An 18,210-nucleotide genomic window follows, 5' to 3' on the forward strand; every position below is an offset into this window, starting at 1 on the left:
TTCCTTACATTTACTGAGCTACTTTTGGAAATCAATAGAAACAGAGAGCATAAGAGCCAGAATTCTAGGCTTGGCATGACCAATGAGTAGGTGAGTGATCTTGGGTGTGTCACTTTGTATGCCCAACTGTACAATAGGTACTTTTATGTATTCTATTTTACATGGATGCTAAGAAGGCAAGAGTAAAAATGTATCAAGAGATATATATAAGATATCACTATCATGAGAAAAAAGAAAAAAGAACACACATATCAGGGAAATAAACTCCACTGTGCTTACTGTGCCTCAGTGCAGCAAGTACTAGGTTAAAGACAAAGGCATATGAAACAGAGGCTTCTTTTAACTGTCCCCATATAGAATGACAGAAGTGAAAGGAACCCCAAAGTATCTTTTCCTGAAAACAATAGATATAAATGATACTCAACTACTCCAGAAAAAAGGCTCAGTACTCCAGGGGCTCAGTACTTTTTGGGTCAAAGAACTACTACGCTCATTTTTTTTTTTTTTGGGCCACACCACGAGGCATGTGGGATCTTAGTTGCCCGACCAGGGATAGAACCCATGCCCCTTGCGTTGGAAGCGTGGAGTCCCAACCCACTGGACCTCCAGGGAAGTCCCTGTGCTCCTCATTTAAAAGGTCTTCTATTCAAACAAGATTGGGAGTTACTCAGGTTTTTTTTTTTGTGGGGGTGGGGTGGGGATGGAAGTAGTTAAGAATCTGTAAGTAGGATTGTTAAAATAAGCATGATATAAGATAGTACAAATAGTCTCTGTTTTTAATAGGAATCAAGGCCTGGAAACTTTATGGTAAATTAAACTAATAAAAGCAAATCCTTTTCCCCTAAAGCAAAGTGGTTAAAATTTTCACTGCTACATTAGTCAGTGAAGGCTTTATGGAGGAAGTGGGCCTTCAAGAATGGGCAAGTTTTAAGTAGAAAAAACGGAGACCACAGGCATCCAGATAAGGGGAATAGGAATGAATGAAAGGCACAGAAGCAGGAATTCAACACTGATTTAGGTCTACCACAGTCAGGCATGGGGTTAGGTTCCAAGAATACTAAGATCTGTGAAGTACAGTTCTTTGCCTTAAATCAGCCCTGAGCCTAGCCAGAGGGACAAACTGCCAAGGAAGGCATAGTAAATAATATCAATATCAAAGTACATATGATGTACTGTCAGAACACAAGTGAGGAACAATTTTGTCTGCTTGATTTAGAGAAAATAATAAGAGAAGATAAGATATTTGAGCTGAATCTTGAAGGATGAGTAGGGCTTTGCCCTGTAAGATAAGGGGACAGGGAGGGAATTCCTGGCAAAGCAAACAACATGAACAAAGACATGAAAGTGCAAGAGAGTTTAGGATACAGACCTATATCTGGCATGGCAAGTAGGATGCACAGGTACTAGGGAATTAGAACTGAGTTAAAAAGGTAAGATGAGGTAATATCAGGAAGAATGGTGACAAGGAGCCACCAGAAGACTTTAAATCACAAAATGGCACAGGTCTGTATTTTGACAAAAAAAAAAAGGGAATCTCCTGGAGGTCCAGTGGTTAGGACCCCATGCTTTCACTGCAGGGGGCACAGGTTTGATCCCGCAAGCCACGTGGTGTGGCCAAAAAAAAAAAGCTGGTGGCAGTAGAGACCAGCGACAGAAAAACCAACTAGGAGGCTACAGCAAGCATTTAAATGAGTGTCAAGGACCTAGAAGAGGTGAGTAATGAGGGGTCAGATTCCATGGGCATTTGTAGGAGGAGGTGGAGTGGATAGAATTTTTAACTAATTTGGTATGTGGGTAAGGAAGAAAAAGTAATAAGAGTGTTTCTGAGTTAAAAAGGTAACTTATGGATGTTGATACCATTAAAGAAGGCTCAAAACAGGAGAAGCAGGGCTGTGGGTAGATAATAATAAAACTATTTCCGTGAACGACCATTAATATCTAGCCAGTTGCTCAAGCTGGACACCTGGGAATCATACTAGTCTACTCACTTACTACCCCAGGTAGTCCAGTCATCAAGTCCTTCTTTTATATTTCTCAAATTCAGCTCCCCTTTATGGTTTCTAGACTCACTGCTATCATAATCTACCATAATCGAAGTACCCATTTCTCTCTGGGGTTGAGAGCCTCTTAAGTGGTCTCCCTGTCTCTAGCCAGGAGCCCCCATCCAATCTATCTTTTACACTGCTACGAGAATGCTCATTCCAAAACAAAAATCTGAACATTTTAATTCAGCTTCTGACCCAAACCCCTCAAAGCCCATCTTCCCCTAGTACCTTGAGGATAAAGTTCATATGTTTTGGTTTAATAGAAAAAGCCACTGAAAATACCAATCCTGCCTACCTTTCCTACAACTCTCACACATGCACCCTTTGCTCCAGCCAGGTAGTACCTTTAACATGCCATGTTGTTTCAGCCTCCATGCCTTTGCACTTGCTATTTGCTCTGATACGCCCCTTCCTTCCCTCACATAGTTGATTCCTCGTTCAAAGCCTCCAGGGAGTTTTTCCTGACACCCTAATTCATAAGGCTAACTTGTATATTTGTGTAGTATCTTCTATAGAGTATTACCATCCAATACTATAATTGCAGATATATCTATTTCACTAGTTAGCAAGGTCCCTGAGGCCAGAAAATAAGTCTCATTTGACTTTGCAGAATCTAGCAGTGTCTGGCACAAGTAACAGGCACTCAGAAAACATTTGTTGAGGGAGTTTAGTTTCAGACCTATTAATTGACGTGCTTAAAGAACGTGTAGGTGGAGAGAGCCTATATATATTATTATGTGAAAAGGGCAGCATGCACAATAAGATTTCACTGTTGTTTAAAAAACATAAAGCTATTGAAAGGAAACAAGAATTATGGAGCTAAAGCCAGTTCAGGATTGGAGGTAGCGAGTGAATATGTCAACTGAGAATAGCCAAAGGACAAAATCCAGAAAAACAGCAACATTTTAGGGGGTGGAAGAGGAAGAGACAGCAGGGATATAGGAAGAGAACAAGGAGGAACAGAACCATGGAAAGCTGAGAGGAGTATGTTTAGAGTAGGGAAAAATTAGTGTCAAATACTATAGAGCCAATGAAATCCCAGGAAAATACTGTTGAGCAGATGGACATTTTAGGTTCTCTTTGTTTACATCACCCTTGCCTTGCTGAATACACAAGAAGCACAGGGACAGCTTAGAATATTTTGCATTCTGCTTCTTAGGTTAAAACTAGTTATATTTAACCTTCCAGCTCTGAAACCAAATGAAAATCATTAAGATATTTTAAACTACCTGACACTGGGATAAAACATTTATTAAACCAAGAAGATGGAAAAATGAAAATATTTCAATATCTTTTTTCTTTCCTTAATTATCTTTAATTCAGGTGTCTGTTACTATTATTATTTTTAAAATATCTAACATGGATTTGAGGGGAGGGAATTTTTTTATTTAAGTTTACATTAGTATAGTAGCTTGAGTAATATTAGTTACTGTCTGACCATCTTTAAACATCACAATTTTTCATTTACCAATTCTAATAGAAAAAAACTCTCAGTTCTAATGCATCTCAATTTTAAACGCTTTCATGTACCTGTAATATCTGATAAACAAAAAGGTACTTTATGGTAAAAAAATCATAGTATGTAACAATAGTAACCATAAAATAATAAACATACCCCTGTATCTGTATCAGATTTTGATGAATTTAGACTTTCCTGAGAAGGTGATGGGGACACACGTCCTAAAACAACATAATAATTGTAAAAAGGCACGTATATATACAAGTGTACACACACACACACACACACACACACACCCCAATCAGAAATAATAATACAGTAACACCTAATTAAAAGTCATAGAATACATCATTCTGGAAAAATACATTTTTCTAAACAAGCGAAGCGTTAACTCTTAGGCACCAAAATATTTGTTTTTATCATTTTTATATAAAATATTTATAAAATGGCTTAACCATTTCCCCAATTAAAAAAAATACTGTTAAGTCCTCATTATTCATCGTGAAGACATTCTTGCCAATCGTAACAGTTAGGAAGATGAATACAGGGGCAGGAAGGGTCTGGGCTGGGCTAAGTCTCAATGGCCACTGAAAATAGTCTTTCTGCTCCAGGCAGGGCAATAAATGTATAATAAACATAGTTTTACTTTTTGTCAACTCATCATCATCTTGAATTATGTATTATAACATATTGCAAACAACCCCATGGGGCTACTAAAGTATATGGGCCTCGCTGGCCAGTTTAGTGGCTCTCCCTAGATTTCTATGTTCCTCAAACTGCTGCTTCAACTACAGTCTATACTCCTGCCCATACTACCTCTATTCTCCTTTCTCCCATCCCTTAACTTCTGTGTTCAGCCTTGGATGATTGGGTGGTGAGGGGTTTGTGGAGAAAATGTACTGCAGTTAAATAATGACAATAATTACAAGAAAAGAATCCCATAAACTTAGAGCTCCTATTTACATCAATTTTACACACTTTGCTGATAACACGATACAGAAATATTTTACATAGTTGTAATCGTTGCATATACACATCATGTTCTGGGGTTTCTCTTTTCCATTTAACCTAGTTTCATATACCCTTTGATGTACTGACAAATCACATTTACTTTCCATGGCTATGTTTCCTTAATCATTCTTTACTTACTGGATGTAAACATTATTCTCATTCTTTTTCTAGATTAATCAGATATTTCATTTTAACCTAAGATAGAACTGAAAGTTACCAGGGGAAACCAAATGACTTTGTTCTCGGTAGTTGATGAATTTAACTCTGCAGTACACCTAAAAAGAGATAAAGTCAAAAACTTTGTGGTAGTTTTTTTCACTGGGTTTAGATGCTTTTTGCTGTTGACTTCTGTTTTAAGTTTGTGGCTTTTATGTAAAGTAGTGCTTGCTGCAAATGATTGCCAGATAAGAGGGTATCATTATACCTAAAATGTAAAAATGCCAGATGTCTCCAGATTTTTTAAAACCCACCAATAAATGAAAAATACCTTCAGTATTGTATTTCATCCGCATATTGTTGAAATAGTCGAAAGCATTTTTTAAAGCCCATATTCTTACTACATTGTCTTGTCCAGCTGAGGCAAGTAATCTGCCACAGTGAGAAAATTTCATGGTCCAAACAGCTCCCTGTGAAAACAAAGGAAGGTTCAAAGTTATTACTTTAGAAGTTGAGACATTGTTTTTAAGCCAAAGAAAAAAATTATGCCGAATTACACATACAGTAAATCCCCTACATATGAACAAGTTCCATTCCGAGAGTGCGTTTGTAAAACGTCAGCCTAGGTACCCAACTAACACAATCAACCATACAGTACTGTACTGTAATAGGTTTATATTACTTTTCACACAAATAATACATAAACAACAAACACAAAAAATAAAGAAAACATTTAAAATCTTACAGTACAGTACACCTTGAAAAGCATAGTACAGTACCAGCTACAACACCGCTGCTTTTACGCCTGTTTCCGGACATCATGGGCTTGAAATAAGGATACTGTACTACTGTACTCTATAGAGTACTGTACAGTAAAGTACACAAAGACACAACCACTTGTAGAGGATGCACACACATGACAATGTACGCCAGACACATGAACTAACTTACGTGACTAGACATGTGAACGCACGTTCGCATCTTTGAAAGTTCACAACAAGGGTCGTATGTAGGGGACTTACTATACACTAAGATAATGCTCACATAACTAACACCACTTAAGGCCAATAGTCCAATGATGCTATAATACCACAAAAAGGGACTTTTAGAAGAGAGGGAAAAGACAGTTGCAGTTTGCATAATATAAACTAACAACTTCAGGCTTCCCTGGTGGCACAATGGTTAGGTATCCGCCTGCCAGTGCAAGGGACATGGGTTCGAGTCCTGGTCCGGAAGGACCCCGCATGCCATGGAGCAGCTAAGCCCGTGCGCCACAACTACTGAGACTGCGCTCTAGAGCTGATGAGCCACAACTACTGAAGCCTGTGCGCCTAGAGCCCGGGCACCGCAACAGGAGAAGCCACTGCAATGAGAAGCCTGTGCACTCAATGAAGAGTAGTCCCCACTCGATGCAACTGGAGAGGGCACATGTGCAGCAGCGAAGGCCGAACGCAGCCAAAAATAAAACAAACAAAAAAATAAATTTATAAAAAAATAAAAATAAACTAACTACTTCAAGACCCAAAACCTTGTCCACATATTAATGGAAATGGGAGATCTGAGGTGGCCAGAAACCTTCATTGCAAAAGAACAAGTCCTAGTCTGGGATCTCAATCTCCTAGCTGAACATGAGGGTGAGTGGGATAGGAGGGGGCACAGACCTCAGAATAGCAATAACAACTCCTGACCAGGGCTGAGGGAAGAATAAGGCCCAGCTTAGCAGTGACCCTCACAGCACTGGTCATTTAGAAGTGTTGGAATGGTGTGGTCTCATTCTATTTTTCTCCCCAGAAAAAAGGTTTTGCAGCATATGGCTAAAATTCCCAGAGAGACAGTACTAAGAACGGTGCGGAAGTGTGTGTGTGTGTGTGTGTGTGTGTGTGTGGCGGGGGGGGCAGGCATGGTAAAGAATGTGAACACTTAAATTGGAAAGGCCAACTCCTATTACAATAAATACTGTTATAACCACTGTTATAACACACATCTATGCAGGTCAAAAAGATCATCCAAGTTAAAGGTAACAGTTTATTTACTGGAATAACATTCATTTCCACAAAATTCAAGTATGTTAAGAAATTTGTCATTTGGAGCCTACTTCAATGAGATTTACTTAAAACTGGAAATAATGAAATAGAACCAATACAGTACAAGGAAATTCATCAGATTCCTTAAGGAAGTTACTATAATCAATTGAAACGTTTTTTTTTTTTTTGCGGTACATGGGCCTCTCACTGCTGTGGCCTCTCCCATTGCGGAGCACAGGCTCTGGACGCGCAGGCTCAGCGACCATGGCTCACGGGCCCAGCCGCTCCGCAGCATGTGGGATCTTCCTGGACCGGGGCACGAACCCGCATCCCCTGCATCGGCAGGTGGACTCTCAACCACTGCGCCACCAGGGAAGCCCTCAATTGAAACTTTTTAAAAAATTTATTTTATTGAAGTATAGTTGATTTACAATGTTGTGTTAATTTCTGCTGTACAGCACAGTGATTCAGTTATACATATACATTCTTTTTCATATTCTTTCCCATTATAGTTTATCACAGGATATTGAATATAGTTCCCTGTGCTATACAACTCAAACATTTTATGTGTAGATTATAAGCACCAAAGTAAATTCAAATCTGGCTGCCAACTGATATGTGTAAGCCAACTTTTAGATTTAAAATCTAAATAGATAAGTAGATTCCCCGATCAAAGACCAACAGTATCACTTACCCAGTTCTGAGTTTATTACTGCCTTCCCTGCATTCCTAGCATTTTCAGGGGATAACTGTAATGTATTTGTGAACTTTTTATCTACTTTGGTACATTTTAACTCTGATAGACAACTTGTACCTCTACCTCTCTCCTTGTTCTGTCACTTTACAAAATATATTGAGCTTCTGAAATATTTGTATAAATTATTTAAAATATACCAGGGAGCATTTTAAACATTGTTCAAAGTGACAGATCACCCTTAACTGCTTTAAAGTTTGGTACCTTTCTCTGGTAAAAGAAAGTTTGCATAGCTTTCTTTTTTTTTTTTTTTTTTTTTTTTTTTTTTTCTTGCGTTATGCGGGCCTCTCACTGTTGTGGCCTCTCCCATTTGCGGAGCACAGGCTCCGGACGCGCAGGCTCAGCGGCCATGGCTCACGGGCCCAGCTGCTCCGCGGCATGTGGGATCTTCCCGAAACGGGGCACGAACCCGCGTCTCCTGCATCGGCAGGCGGACTCTCAAGCACTGCGCCACCAGGGAAGCCCTGCATAGCTTTCTTAATAATACAGGCCTAGAGTTTACTTATTCAATAAGTCACTTCTTGAACAATGATTCAGAGACAGACTTTGCATTACCTATTCATTAAATCATATTATTATCAATTCACTTTTCATGGCTCAGGCTAGCGAAATTACATACATAAGACATCAGCTTTATAGAAACCAAAATATTTCTCTCAATGAAAACAGAATCAATCCTGAAAAATAAAAAGGTTGCTTACCATATGTTCACCACTAAGATCTTGTACCACTTTGATCTGATCAAAATCATAAGGTCCTTTGAAGCCATGTGCTGCTTTGAATTTAACTGGTCTTGTGTATGGCATTCCTTCATCATCACTTGATGAAGGATCATCTTGATCGGTATGAAACACTGAATAGAAAAGCAATAGAAACCATCACTAGCTAATATAGATATTGCTACTGTCATATTTTCATATCTACTGCTTACCAAGAAAATTCATTAATTAGAAAAGCAAAATCTGTGTATTACTAAACAGCATATTGGTTAGCAGCATGGATTCTGGTACCAGATTGCCTGGGTCCAAATCCAGCTCTGCCATTTATTATGTGTGTGACTATGGGCAAGGTATTTGACCTTTTTGTGCCTCAGTTTTCTCATCTATAAAATGAGGATAATAATGGTACTTACCTCATAGAGTTTTTAAGAGGATTAAATGAGTTAACACAGGTGAAAGTGCTTGGAACAGTGTCTGGCACAGAATAAATACTATATAAGTGTTTATTAAATAAAACAAATGAGCACAATTATAACAAAGGCATAGGAAGTTAAGGTGTGGAAATTCCGAAAATTTACCTAATTTTGAGAATATTTATAAACACTAAACAGCCTTACAAAACGAATTTACAACTGATTACCGAACACTCAACTCTTCCAGGTTGCTAGTCACAAAGTATGTACAAATTCATGTTTAAGATGCAGAAATTCATTTTTCTTCCCACTCATAAAACTGATAGTGAGAGTAATGATTTATTGAAATACTAAGATATGAGCTATTAAGGTTTATTACTTTCAATAAAATAGAATGCTTCTTACAAGCTACAGGCTAAATTTAAATGATTACAAATCAATTAAGTATTCAGTTGAAATGTTCTATTTCACTTACCTTCGTCTCTAACACTTTTAACTTTATTTACAGCACGTTCGCCGTATTCCTCAGCAAGGTGCTTTGCTCTCTTTACTGATTTTCCTAGGAACTTCTTTAGTTGAGTCCTTAACAAAAATACCAAAAAAAAGAAAAAAACCAAAAAACCCAACCCAAATTACTTCTTATTAACTCGACTAATTGTAAAAGTTCAACAATTCACAGATAATCTCATGAGCTGTGACTGGTAAAGTGTATCATTTTGAAATAACTCCTTTTTTATATACATAGTAGGTCTTTGAGTTCCCCAATCCCTTGTTCTATGGAATAAATATACTCAAATCAATATGGCTACAAAGGAAATATAGGCAGTTCCCCCCAGTGTATAATATCATATCCTCTAGAGCACTAGTTTTCAGTGGTGGATAATAATCACTTGGTGGGAACGGAGTGGGAGGGGAGTGTTTTAAAGTGCAGATACCTGGGCGTGTGGGCTTCACTAGTTGTGGCACATGGGCTCAGCAGTTGTGGCTCGCGGGCTCTAGAGCATAGGCTCAGTCGTTGTGGCGCACGGGCTTAGTTGCTCTGCGGCATGTAGGATCTTCCCAGACCAGGACTCGAACCCGTGTCCCCTGCATTGGCAGGCGGATTCTTAACCACTGTGCCACCAGGGAAGCCCTAACTTCAGTTCTTGAAATGTACCAAGCTTTTAGTCACCTCAAGGCCTTTGGATGGGTGGTTATTTCTGCCTGGAACACTTCTCCCTTGGCTAATTTCTACTCATCTTTTAGGTCTCAGAACAAATAGCTCTCTTTTAAAAAAGCCCTCCTTGACTCTTTAGAACAGATTTTCCTGTTATACACTCCCATAGCACCCCATATATTCTTTTATAGTAATTACTACAAACATAGTTAGATTTATCTGTGTAATTACATGTTTAGTGTCTGTTTCTCTTATTTAACTGGAAGCTCTATGAGGGCAGAGACTATGATTGTCTTCCTAACTATTTTATCTGCAGCACCAATCTCCCATGTCTAACTGACAGAAAGACTACAATATGCTACAACTGGTACCGATATGAAGAGATGTCCATTACATAATAGGTATTTTTTTAAAAAAGCCAATAAACTATAGACACAGTATAACTTCACTTTTGTGAGAAAAAAAATTCTATGGTGGGGACTTCCCTGGTGGCACAGTGGTTAAGAATCCACGTGCCAATGCAGGGGACAGGGGTTTGATTCCTGGTCCGGGAAGATCCCACATGCCGTGGAGCAATTAAGCCCGTGCGCCACAACTACTGAGCCTGCGCTCTAGAGCCCATGAGCCACAACTACTGAGCCCACGTGCCACAACTAGTGAAGCCCACGCGCCTAGAGCCTGTGCTCTGCAACAAGAGAAGCCACCGCAATGAGAAGCCCACGCATGGCAAAGAAGAGTAGCCCCTGCTCGCCGCAACTAGAGAAAGCCCGCACACAGCAATGAAGACCCAACACAGCCAAAAATAAATAAATTAAAAAAAATTCTATGGTGAACATACGTAAAGATTATTTCTGGGGGTGAGAGTATGAGAGGCTTTCATTTTCTTTTTTACCCATTTCTGTATTACTTTTGATAATCATAAAACACAGATGATAAACCTTTTTCTTTTGGCCACACCACGTGGCTTGTGGGATCTTAGTTCCCTAACCGGGAATCAAACCCGGGCCCTCGGCAGTGAAAGTGCAGAGTGCTAACCACTGGACTGCCAGGGAATTCCCAGGTAAACCTTTTTTTTTGAGGTATAGTTGATTTATAATATTATATTAGTTTCAGGTGTATAATGTAGTGATTCAAACTTTTTATAGATTATATATACTCCACCTATGGTCAATTAATGTATGACAAAGGAGGCAAGAATATACACTGGAGAAACGACAGTCTCTTCAATAAGTGGTGCTGGGAAAACTGGACAGCTACACGTAAAAGAATGAAATTAGAACATTTTCTAACATCAAACACAAAAATAAACTCAAAATGGATTAAAGACCTAAATGTAAGACCTGATACTACAAAACTCTTAGAGGAAAACATAGGCAGAACACTCTGACATAAATCGCAGCAAGATCTTTTTGGATCCACCTCCTGCAGTAATGAAAATAAAAACAAAAATAAACAAATGGGACCCAATTAAACTTAAAAGCTTTTGCACAGCAAAGGAAACCATAAACAAAGAAAGCCCACAGAATGGGAGAAAATATTTGCAAACGAAGTGACAGACAAGGGATTCATTTCCAAAATATACAAAACAGCTCATGCAGCTCAATATCAAAAAAACCAAACAACCCAATCAAAAAATGGGCAGAAAATCTAAATGGACATTTCTCCAAAGAAGGCATACAGATGGCCAAAGAGCACACGAAAAGATGCTCAACATCACTAATTATTAGAGAAATGCAAATCAAAACTACAATGAGGTATCACCTCACATCGGTCAGAATGGCCATCATCAGAAAGTCTACAAACAATAAATGCTGGAGAAGGTGTGGAGAGAAGGGAACCCTCCTACACTGTTGGTGGGAATGTAAATTGGTACAGTCACTATGGACAACAGTATGGAGGTTCCTTAAAAAACTAAAAGAACTACCATATGATCCAGCAATCCCACTTCTCTGGGCATATATCTGGAGAAAACCATACTTTGAAAAGATACATGCACCCCAATGTTCATACCTGCACTACTCACAATAGCCAAGACATGGAAGCAACCTAAATGTCCATCGACAGAGGAATGGATAAAGAAGATGTGGTACATATATACAATGGAATATTACTCAGTCATAAAAAAGAATGAAATACTGCCATTTGCAGCAACATGGACGGACCTAGAGGTTATCATACTAAGTGAAGTAAGTCAGACAGGGAAAGACAAATATCACATGATATCACTTACATGTGGAATCTAAAAACAAGGATACAAATGAACTTATTTACAAAAGAGAAACATACAGACTTCGAAAACAAACTTACGGTTACCAAAGGGGAAAGGTGGGGGGGGGGATAAATTAGGAGTTTGGGATTATCATATACACACTACTATATATAAAATAGAGAATCAACAAGGACCTACTGTATAGCACAGGGAACTCTACTCAATATTGAGTAATAACCTTTATGGGAAAAGAATCTGAAAAAGAATGGATATATGTATAACTGAATCACTTTGCTGTACACCTGTAAAACTAACATGCTATTGTAAATCAACTATACTCCAATATAAAATAAAAATTAAAGTTATTATAAAATAGTGGCTATATTCCCCATGCTGTACAATATGTCCTTGTAGCTTATTTATTTTACACACAGTAGTTTGTACCTCTTAATTCCTTACCCCTATCTTGCCTCCCCCACCTTCCCTCTCCCCACTGGTAACCACTAATTTGTTCTCTATATCTGTGCTACAGAGATTAAATACAGATATAGAGATTAAAAACAGATAAACCATTTTTAAAATCACAATAAGGTCTCTGCTACCTATAACTCTGAAGTTATATTTTCTGCTTAACTACAGGTTTAAAGTACTACTTTAAAGTAGTACTTAAAGTACTACTTTAAGCAAGGAAACATATTTTAATCATTTTGGATGAGAACATTTCTAAAATACATACTTTTATGCCTTCTTTAATGGCACTTAATGCTCAATAAGTTTCTTTCTTTAATAAATAGGGTCAGTTACCATCTTTACTATTCTTTAATACATTCAAGGCTTTTCAAATGGATTGCAAGTGAGCCATAATATTGGTTCCCCTCTCAGCCTTCAAGGCAACAGGGTAGGGCCCAGAGAAACCAGAACCCTGGGCCAGTCTCTTTTGGCCATCAGCTGCCTCATCAGTTTACCCCAGGGTTCAGTGCAAATAATACCATGTTCTGTATGTCACAACATAAGAAGAAGTTGAAAGCACTGCCATGTGAAATGGTTGTGCAATGTGTGAGTCCTTTTTTTATCATTTTCCTGATTCCTCTCTTGCAATCAGAGTATTATCTGACATTCTTATGTGCTGATTTACATGTCAGTTTGCTGCTTCTATTTTGCTCTGAGATCAGATACCAGATGACCAGATTTTTAGAAATTATGTAAGAAGTACGTATAAAGGCTTTGAATGAACCTGAGGAGCTTTACTTTTAAAAAATAATGAGCTTTAGTGCATGGAGCAAGTGACATCTTTCCTGGATGTCTATATGTCTCCTGAATAATTCTAATTCTCTGATTCCCGATAGTTGCCATTGCTAGAAGGCCAAGGTCCAGATAGCTGAGGTGTTATCATATACCTCCACTGTGGGCATACCTGCTCTAAAAAATCTCAATGCTTTCTTTGCTATACTTGCCACACTAGGAAAAGATCAGACTTGAGTGAAGAACTCATTTTAGGCCTTAGACTGAATTATTGCCAATTAAGTGACTTGTGTATAATCAAGCAAAACATACATGTCCACCACTGTGCTAGATTTTTATAGGGGAAAAAGAAGAATGATGTGATCAAAATCCTTTTGCAACATATGGTCTAGTTGTTTAACATGTATTTATCTTATTTTTTAAAATCAGAAAACAGTTTAAGATAATATAAAATATAAACAGCAAATGTAAGTTATGTAGACAATAGGTGTCATTGAAATTGAGAACAGGAAAAACTTTACTATGTACTGGAGTAGTAAGGAAGAATCTCACGTAGTTGGGTTTAGAAAGACAAATAGGATTTGGAGAGATGAGAAATGGAAAAAGCAACTTCAAGGACAATCATGTTCTTCTACCAACACTTCTGGCACCTACCATCAGAAAAATACAAGCATGATGCAAAATGTATCGATCATTTACTGTACGTCAGATGCTATAAAAATGACCAAGACAGCCTCAAGGAACTCATAATCCATTGCCCGAGGGCAGGGAGTGGTAGTAGTGGATGGACATATAAACTGGACAAAGTATAGATTTAAAATATGGCAGCTCTCATATATATACATATATATATACATATATATATATATACATACATATACATATATATGTATATATATATAAAATAAAAGCCTGAAATGAAGAAAAGGGATGTACTGTAACTCACGTTTTCTGTTTTAACCTTCCACCATCAGTATCTGTTTGTTGAGACTGTAACTTCTCTTCATCATCTGACTGTGCTGCGTCATTACTACAAGAAGAAGTAGTCATTTTATAAGAAGCCATTTCCCCTACACTTCTCAAAAATCTCTATGTGTACTTAGTATACAATTAGCTAATCAGTGTAAGAAAAAAATGTTAACATGCTTTATATAAGTTTAATTTAAATGATGACCCTGAGAATTTAAAGACTTAAAAGATCATAGAGTAGAATCTTTAAGCAAGGTGCAAGGTACAAAATGCAAACGAATGCAATTTAGGAATTTATGAAAAACCTAACACAAACAAGGCTTTTTGCTGGGCAAAACATGCTGCACAGAAATGACACATTAACTTATAAATATCTCCCTCCTTACTTACCAGGCACATCATGTGAAAGCTTTGCTTTCACAGAAATTATTTCTTAGTTCTACATACATCTCACAGTAAAGTCAATCACCTCACTCTAAAGACACTTTCTGACCCTAAAAAGACAATACAATTATTTATAAAATTTCTGATCCTTAAAGCAAGGTTTCAGAAGACCAGGTGTTTATCCCACATGGCTTTTTAGCTTCATGTGTTCTAATATTGTCTCTAGTATAATATTGGGTTGGCTGAAAAGTTTGTTCCGGTTTTCTGTAAGATGTCATAGCAAAACCCGAACAAACTTTTTGGCCAATCCAATATAAATCATTTTAAAAGAAGACAAACCAAATACTATGAGATTTAAGATATATATATATTTTTCCCCAAGTAATTGTACAATCTTGAGAACAAAGCTGAATAAAGAAAATGTGACACACACACACACACACACACACACACACACACACACTCAGAGAAGAATATTTATTCAGTCAAAAAAGGAAGGAAATCCAGCCATTTGTGACAACATGGATGGACCTTGGGAGCATTAAGCTAAATGAAATAGATCAGACAGAGAAAGACAAATACTTTATGATATCACTTATATGTGGAATCTTAAAAAAAAAAAGCTCATTTTAAAAAAGAGAGCAAAAAGTTTAAGAATACATACATTAACTAACTCTAATTTTAATTCTAACTTTAAAAAAAGAAGACTGAATGAAACCAAATTAGGGACTCTCATAGTTCATAAACAGAGAACTTTTCACCACTCTGAATGAAATACTACAAATGATTAATAATAACATTAGGCCATACCTTACATATTCCTTAGTCCTTCTCATGATGTGTAGAGTGAGAGGATTAATACCTGTTGGCAGTTTCTCTTCTGCAAGACTCAAAGGTATTTCTTCTCCAGTATCCAGATTCTTAATCATTACACTGGCTAAAATTTCCTGAAGTAAAAAATGACACCAAGAGTACCTATAATTTAATTATCTCTTTGAATCTACAAAATCCTCAAAAATTCAAGCTAAGAACTTTCTAGATACATTCAGTACTATGTACAATAATTTTTTTTTTTTTTTTGCGGTACGTGGGCCCCTCACTGTTGTGGCCCCTCCCGCTTGTACAATAATTTTTTAAACATTTTTAGTGAGATACAATTTCCACACCACAAAATGCACTCATTTAAAGTGTATAATTCAATGGTTCTGAGTACATTCACAGAGTTGTGCAATTATCACCATTATCTAAGTTTAGAACATTTCTACCTCCCCCCAAAAAAACCATAAACCCATTAGCTGTCATGCTGTATTCCCCTCTCCTCCCAGTCCTTGGCAACCACGAATCTACTTTTTTTCTCTATGGATTTGCCTATTCTGGACATTTCATATAAATTAAATCATATAGTATGTAGTCTTTTGTGATTGGCTTCTTTCACTTAGCATCATCCTGTCAAGGTTCATCCATATTGCAGCATGTATCTCTTTCCTTTTAATTGCCAAAAAATAGTCCACATGGATGGATATACTACATTTTATTAATCCATTCATCAGTGTTGGACATTTGTGTCGTTTCCACACTTTCGCTAGTATGAACACCTATGTATATTTTTTGTGTCGATGTATGTTTTCCTTTCTCATTGGTGTATACATAGGATTGGTATTGCTGGGTCATGGTAACTCGATGCTTAATATTTTGAGGAACTACCAAACCATTTTCCAAAGTACAATAATTTTTTTAAATGTACTGTTTAAAAGAAACAAAAGTTAAGATTTTGCTTCAAAACTTCATTCTGAATAAATTGGCCAATAGATGCATACTAAATTTTAAGGTAAGAATTAAACATTGAGTCTGTATACACTGTACATAATCCAATATGTATAAAAACATATACCTATAATATCAAGTTTTTTTTAAGCCCACTTTCTATAAAACAGGCCTTGCTTTCAATACACTTATTCCACCATATAATTATGTGAAATGGCAAGTTTAAGTCAGAGTTCAAACTCCAGCATATTAAAAAAAAAAAACTAAGACAATCTTCAATTTTCATTTTTTCCTCTACATTATGATTTTTTTGCCTAACAGCAATAAAGCAAATTTTTTAAAATCATGGTAAAATATATATAATACAAAATTTACCATTTTAACCACTTTTAATTGTATAGTTCATCAGCATCAAGTACATTTACATTGTCATGCAACCAACATCACCATTCATCTCTAGAATTTTTTCATCTTCTCATCATGACCTCTATGTTTTATGTTTTCAAGAACAAAAAAATCTAATTATACCTCATCAGTAAGCTCTCTCCCAGAGTTGGATCTAGGTCTCTGAGGGCCCATCACTTCACCTGCTATTGTCTGCCCATCAGGTGCTCTTCCATTTTCCTGAAATTATAATTTTATAAACAGAAAGTAGACTGAATCAATTTCTATAAATATTCAATTATTCATTACCACACACAGTTCTAAAGAATTCCAGAATACAGATAATGGAGCCTACTGAAAATTTAAATGGAGCACTCCATTTCAGTCTTTTATTATTCCCAGCATGCTGAAAAACATTAGGTACCAAAAGTGTTGCTGCTCATGAAATAATGTCTGAGTAGTCTTGAAAGCAAATAAATGTTCTATTTGAACCTGGGCCCAAAGCAGTTCTCTACCAGTAAAATGCCAGCATTAATATTGCCATTAATCAGAGCTATACACATGGATATCTTGCGGGTAGGGGTTGGCAAACTTTTTCTGTAGAGCCAGATAGTAAATATTTTAAGCTTTTTGCTTCATATATAGTGTCTGTTGCATATTCTTTTTTAAAAAACAACCCTTTAAAAATATAAAGACCATTTTTAGCTTGGGGACCCTACAAAATCAGGCCACTGTTGACCTCAGCTCTAAGGCTCTGAAAAGACTATAGTGTCTTTTTGTGTGTGTATGTGCTTTGAATTTTATTCCAAGTTCCATTGGCCACAGAATCCTTGATTTAAAATTTTTTTTATTTTATATTGAAGTATAGTTGATTAACAATGTTGTGTTAGTTTCAGGCGTACAGCAAAGTGATTCAGTTATACATATACATGTATCTATTCTTTTTCAAGTTCTTTTCCCTTTTAGGTTATTACAGAATATTGAGCAGAGTTTCCTGTGCTGTACAGTAGGTCCTTGTTGATTATTTTATATATAGTAGTGTGTATATGTTAATCCCAAACTCCTAATTTATCCCTCCCCCCACCTTTCCCCTTTGGTAACCATAAGTTTGTTTTCCAAGTCTGTATGTTTCTGTTTTGTAAATAAGTTCATTTGTATCATTTTTTTTTAAGATTCCGATATCATATGATATTTGTCTTTCTCTGTCTGACTTACTTCACTTAGTATGATAGTATCTCCCAGTCGGCTAACCTGCCCTAACCACAGCTACCACGTAAATAACCCCCTTGAATCCCAGAATTTGACGGTGGTAGAAATTCATGTTATCAAGTCCTTTCTATTGCCTCATATATGGATACATAGCCTAGTGTATGAAGTTTTTTTTTCATGATTAGGAAAAGGAAATTATAAAAAATAAAAGTCCCCAATTTTGACCACTATAGGTCAGATAAATGAAGATTATAGTTGGTATTTATTAATAAATATTACATATAGTAGCATCTGTCACTTTTTGAATACCTA

The 18,210-nt window shown here is 36.9% G+C and overlaps 1 protein-coding gene across 3 annotated transcripts in view; it reads right to left on the reverse strand.

The window, feature by feature from the left end:
* The window catches only part of WDR44 (WD repeat domain 44), an 82,728-nt gene that overhangs the window by 28,685 nt on the left and 35,833 nt on the right, over positions 1-18,210 (reverse strand). For all 3 annotated transcript variants that reach the window (XM_007465459.1, XM_007465461.1, XM_007465460.1), the window contains 7 exons: positions 16,834-16,929; positions 15,352-15,488; positions 14,135-14,218; positions 9,057-9,163; positions 8,151-8,302; positions 5,003-5,141; positions 3,661-3,725 (listed from right to left, as the gene is read on the reverse strand). In XM_007465459.1, the coding sequence (XP_007465521.1) occupies positions 3,661-3,725; positions 5,003-5,141; positions 8,151-8,302; positions 9,057-9,163; positions 14,135-14,218; positions 15,352-15,488; positions 16,834-16,929 (780 nt within the window). The remainder of the gene's footprint in view (positions 1-3,660; positions 3,726-5,002; positions 5,142-8,150; positions 8,303-9,056; positions 9,164-14,134; positions 14,219-15,351; positions 15,489-16,833; positions 16,930-18,210) is intronic.

This window comes from Lipotes vexillifer, unplaced genomic scaffold, assembly GCF_000442215.2.
Source record: "Lipotes vexillifer unplaced genomic scaffold, Lipotes_vexillifer_v1.1 scaffold560, whole genome shotgun sequence".
Classification (NCBI taxonomy): Eukaryota; Metazoa; Chordata; class Mammalia; order Artiodactyla; family Lipotidae; genus Lipotes; species Lipotes vexillifer.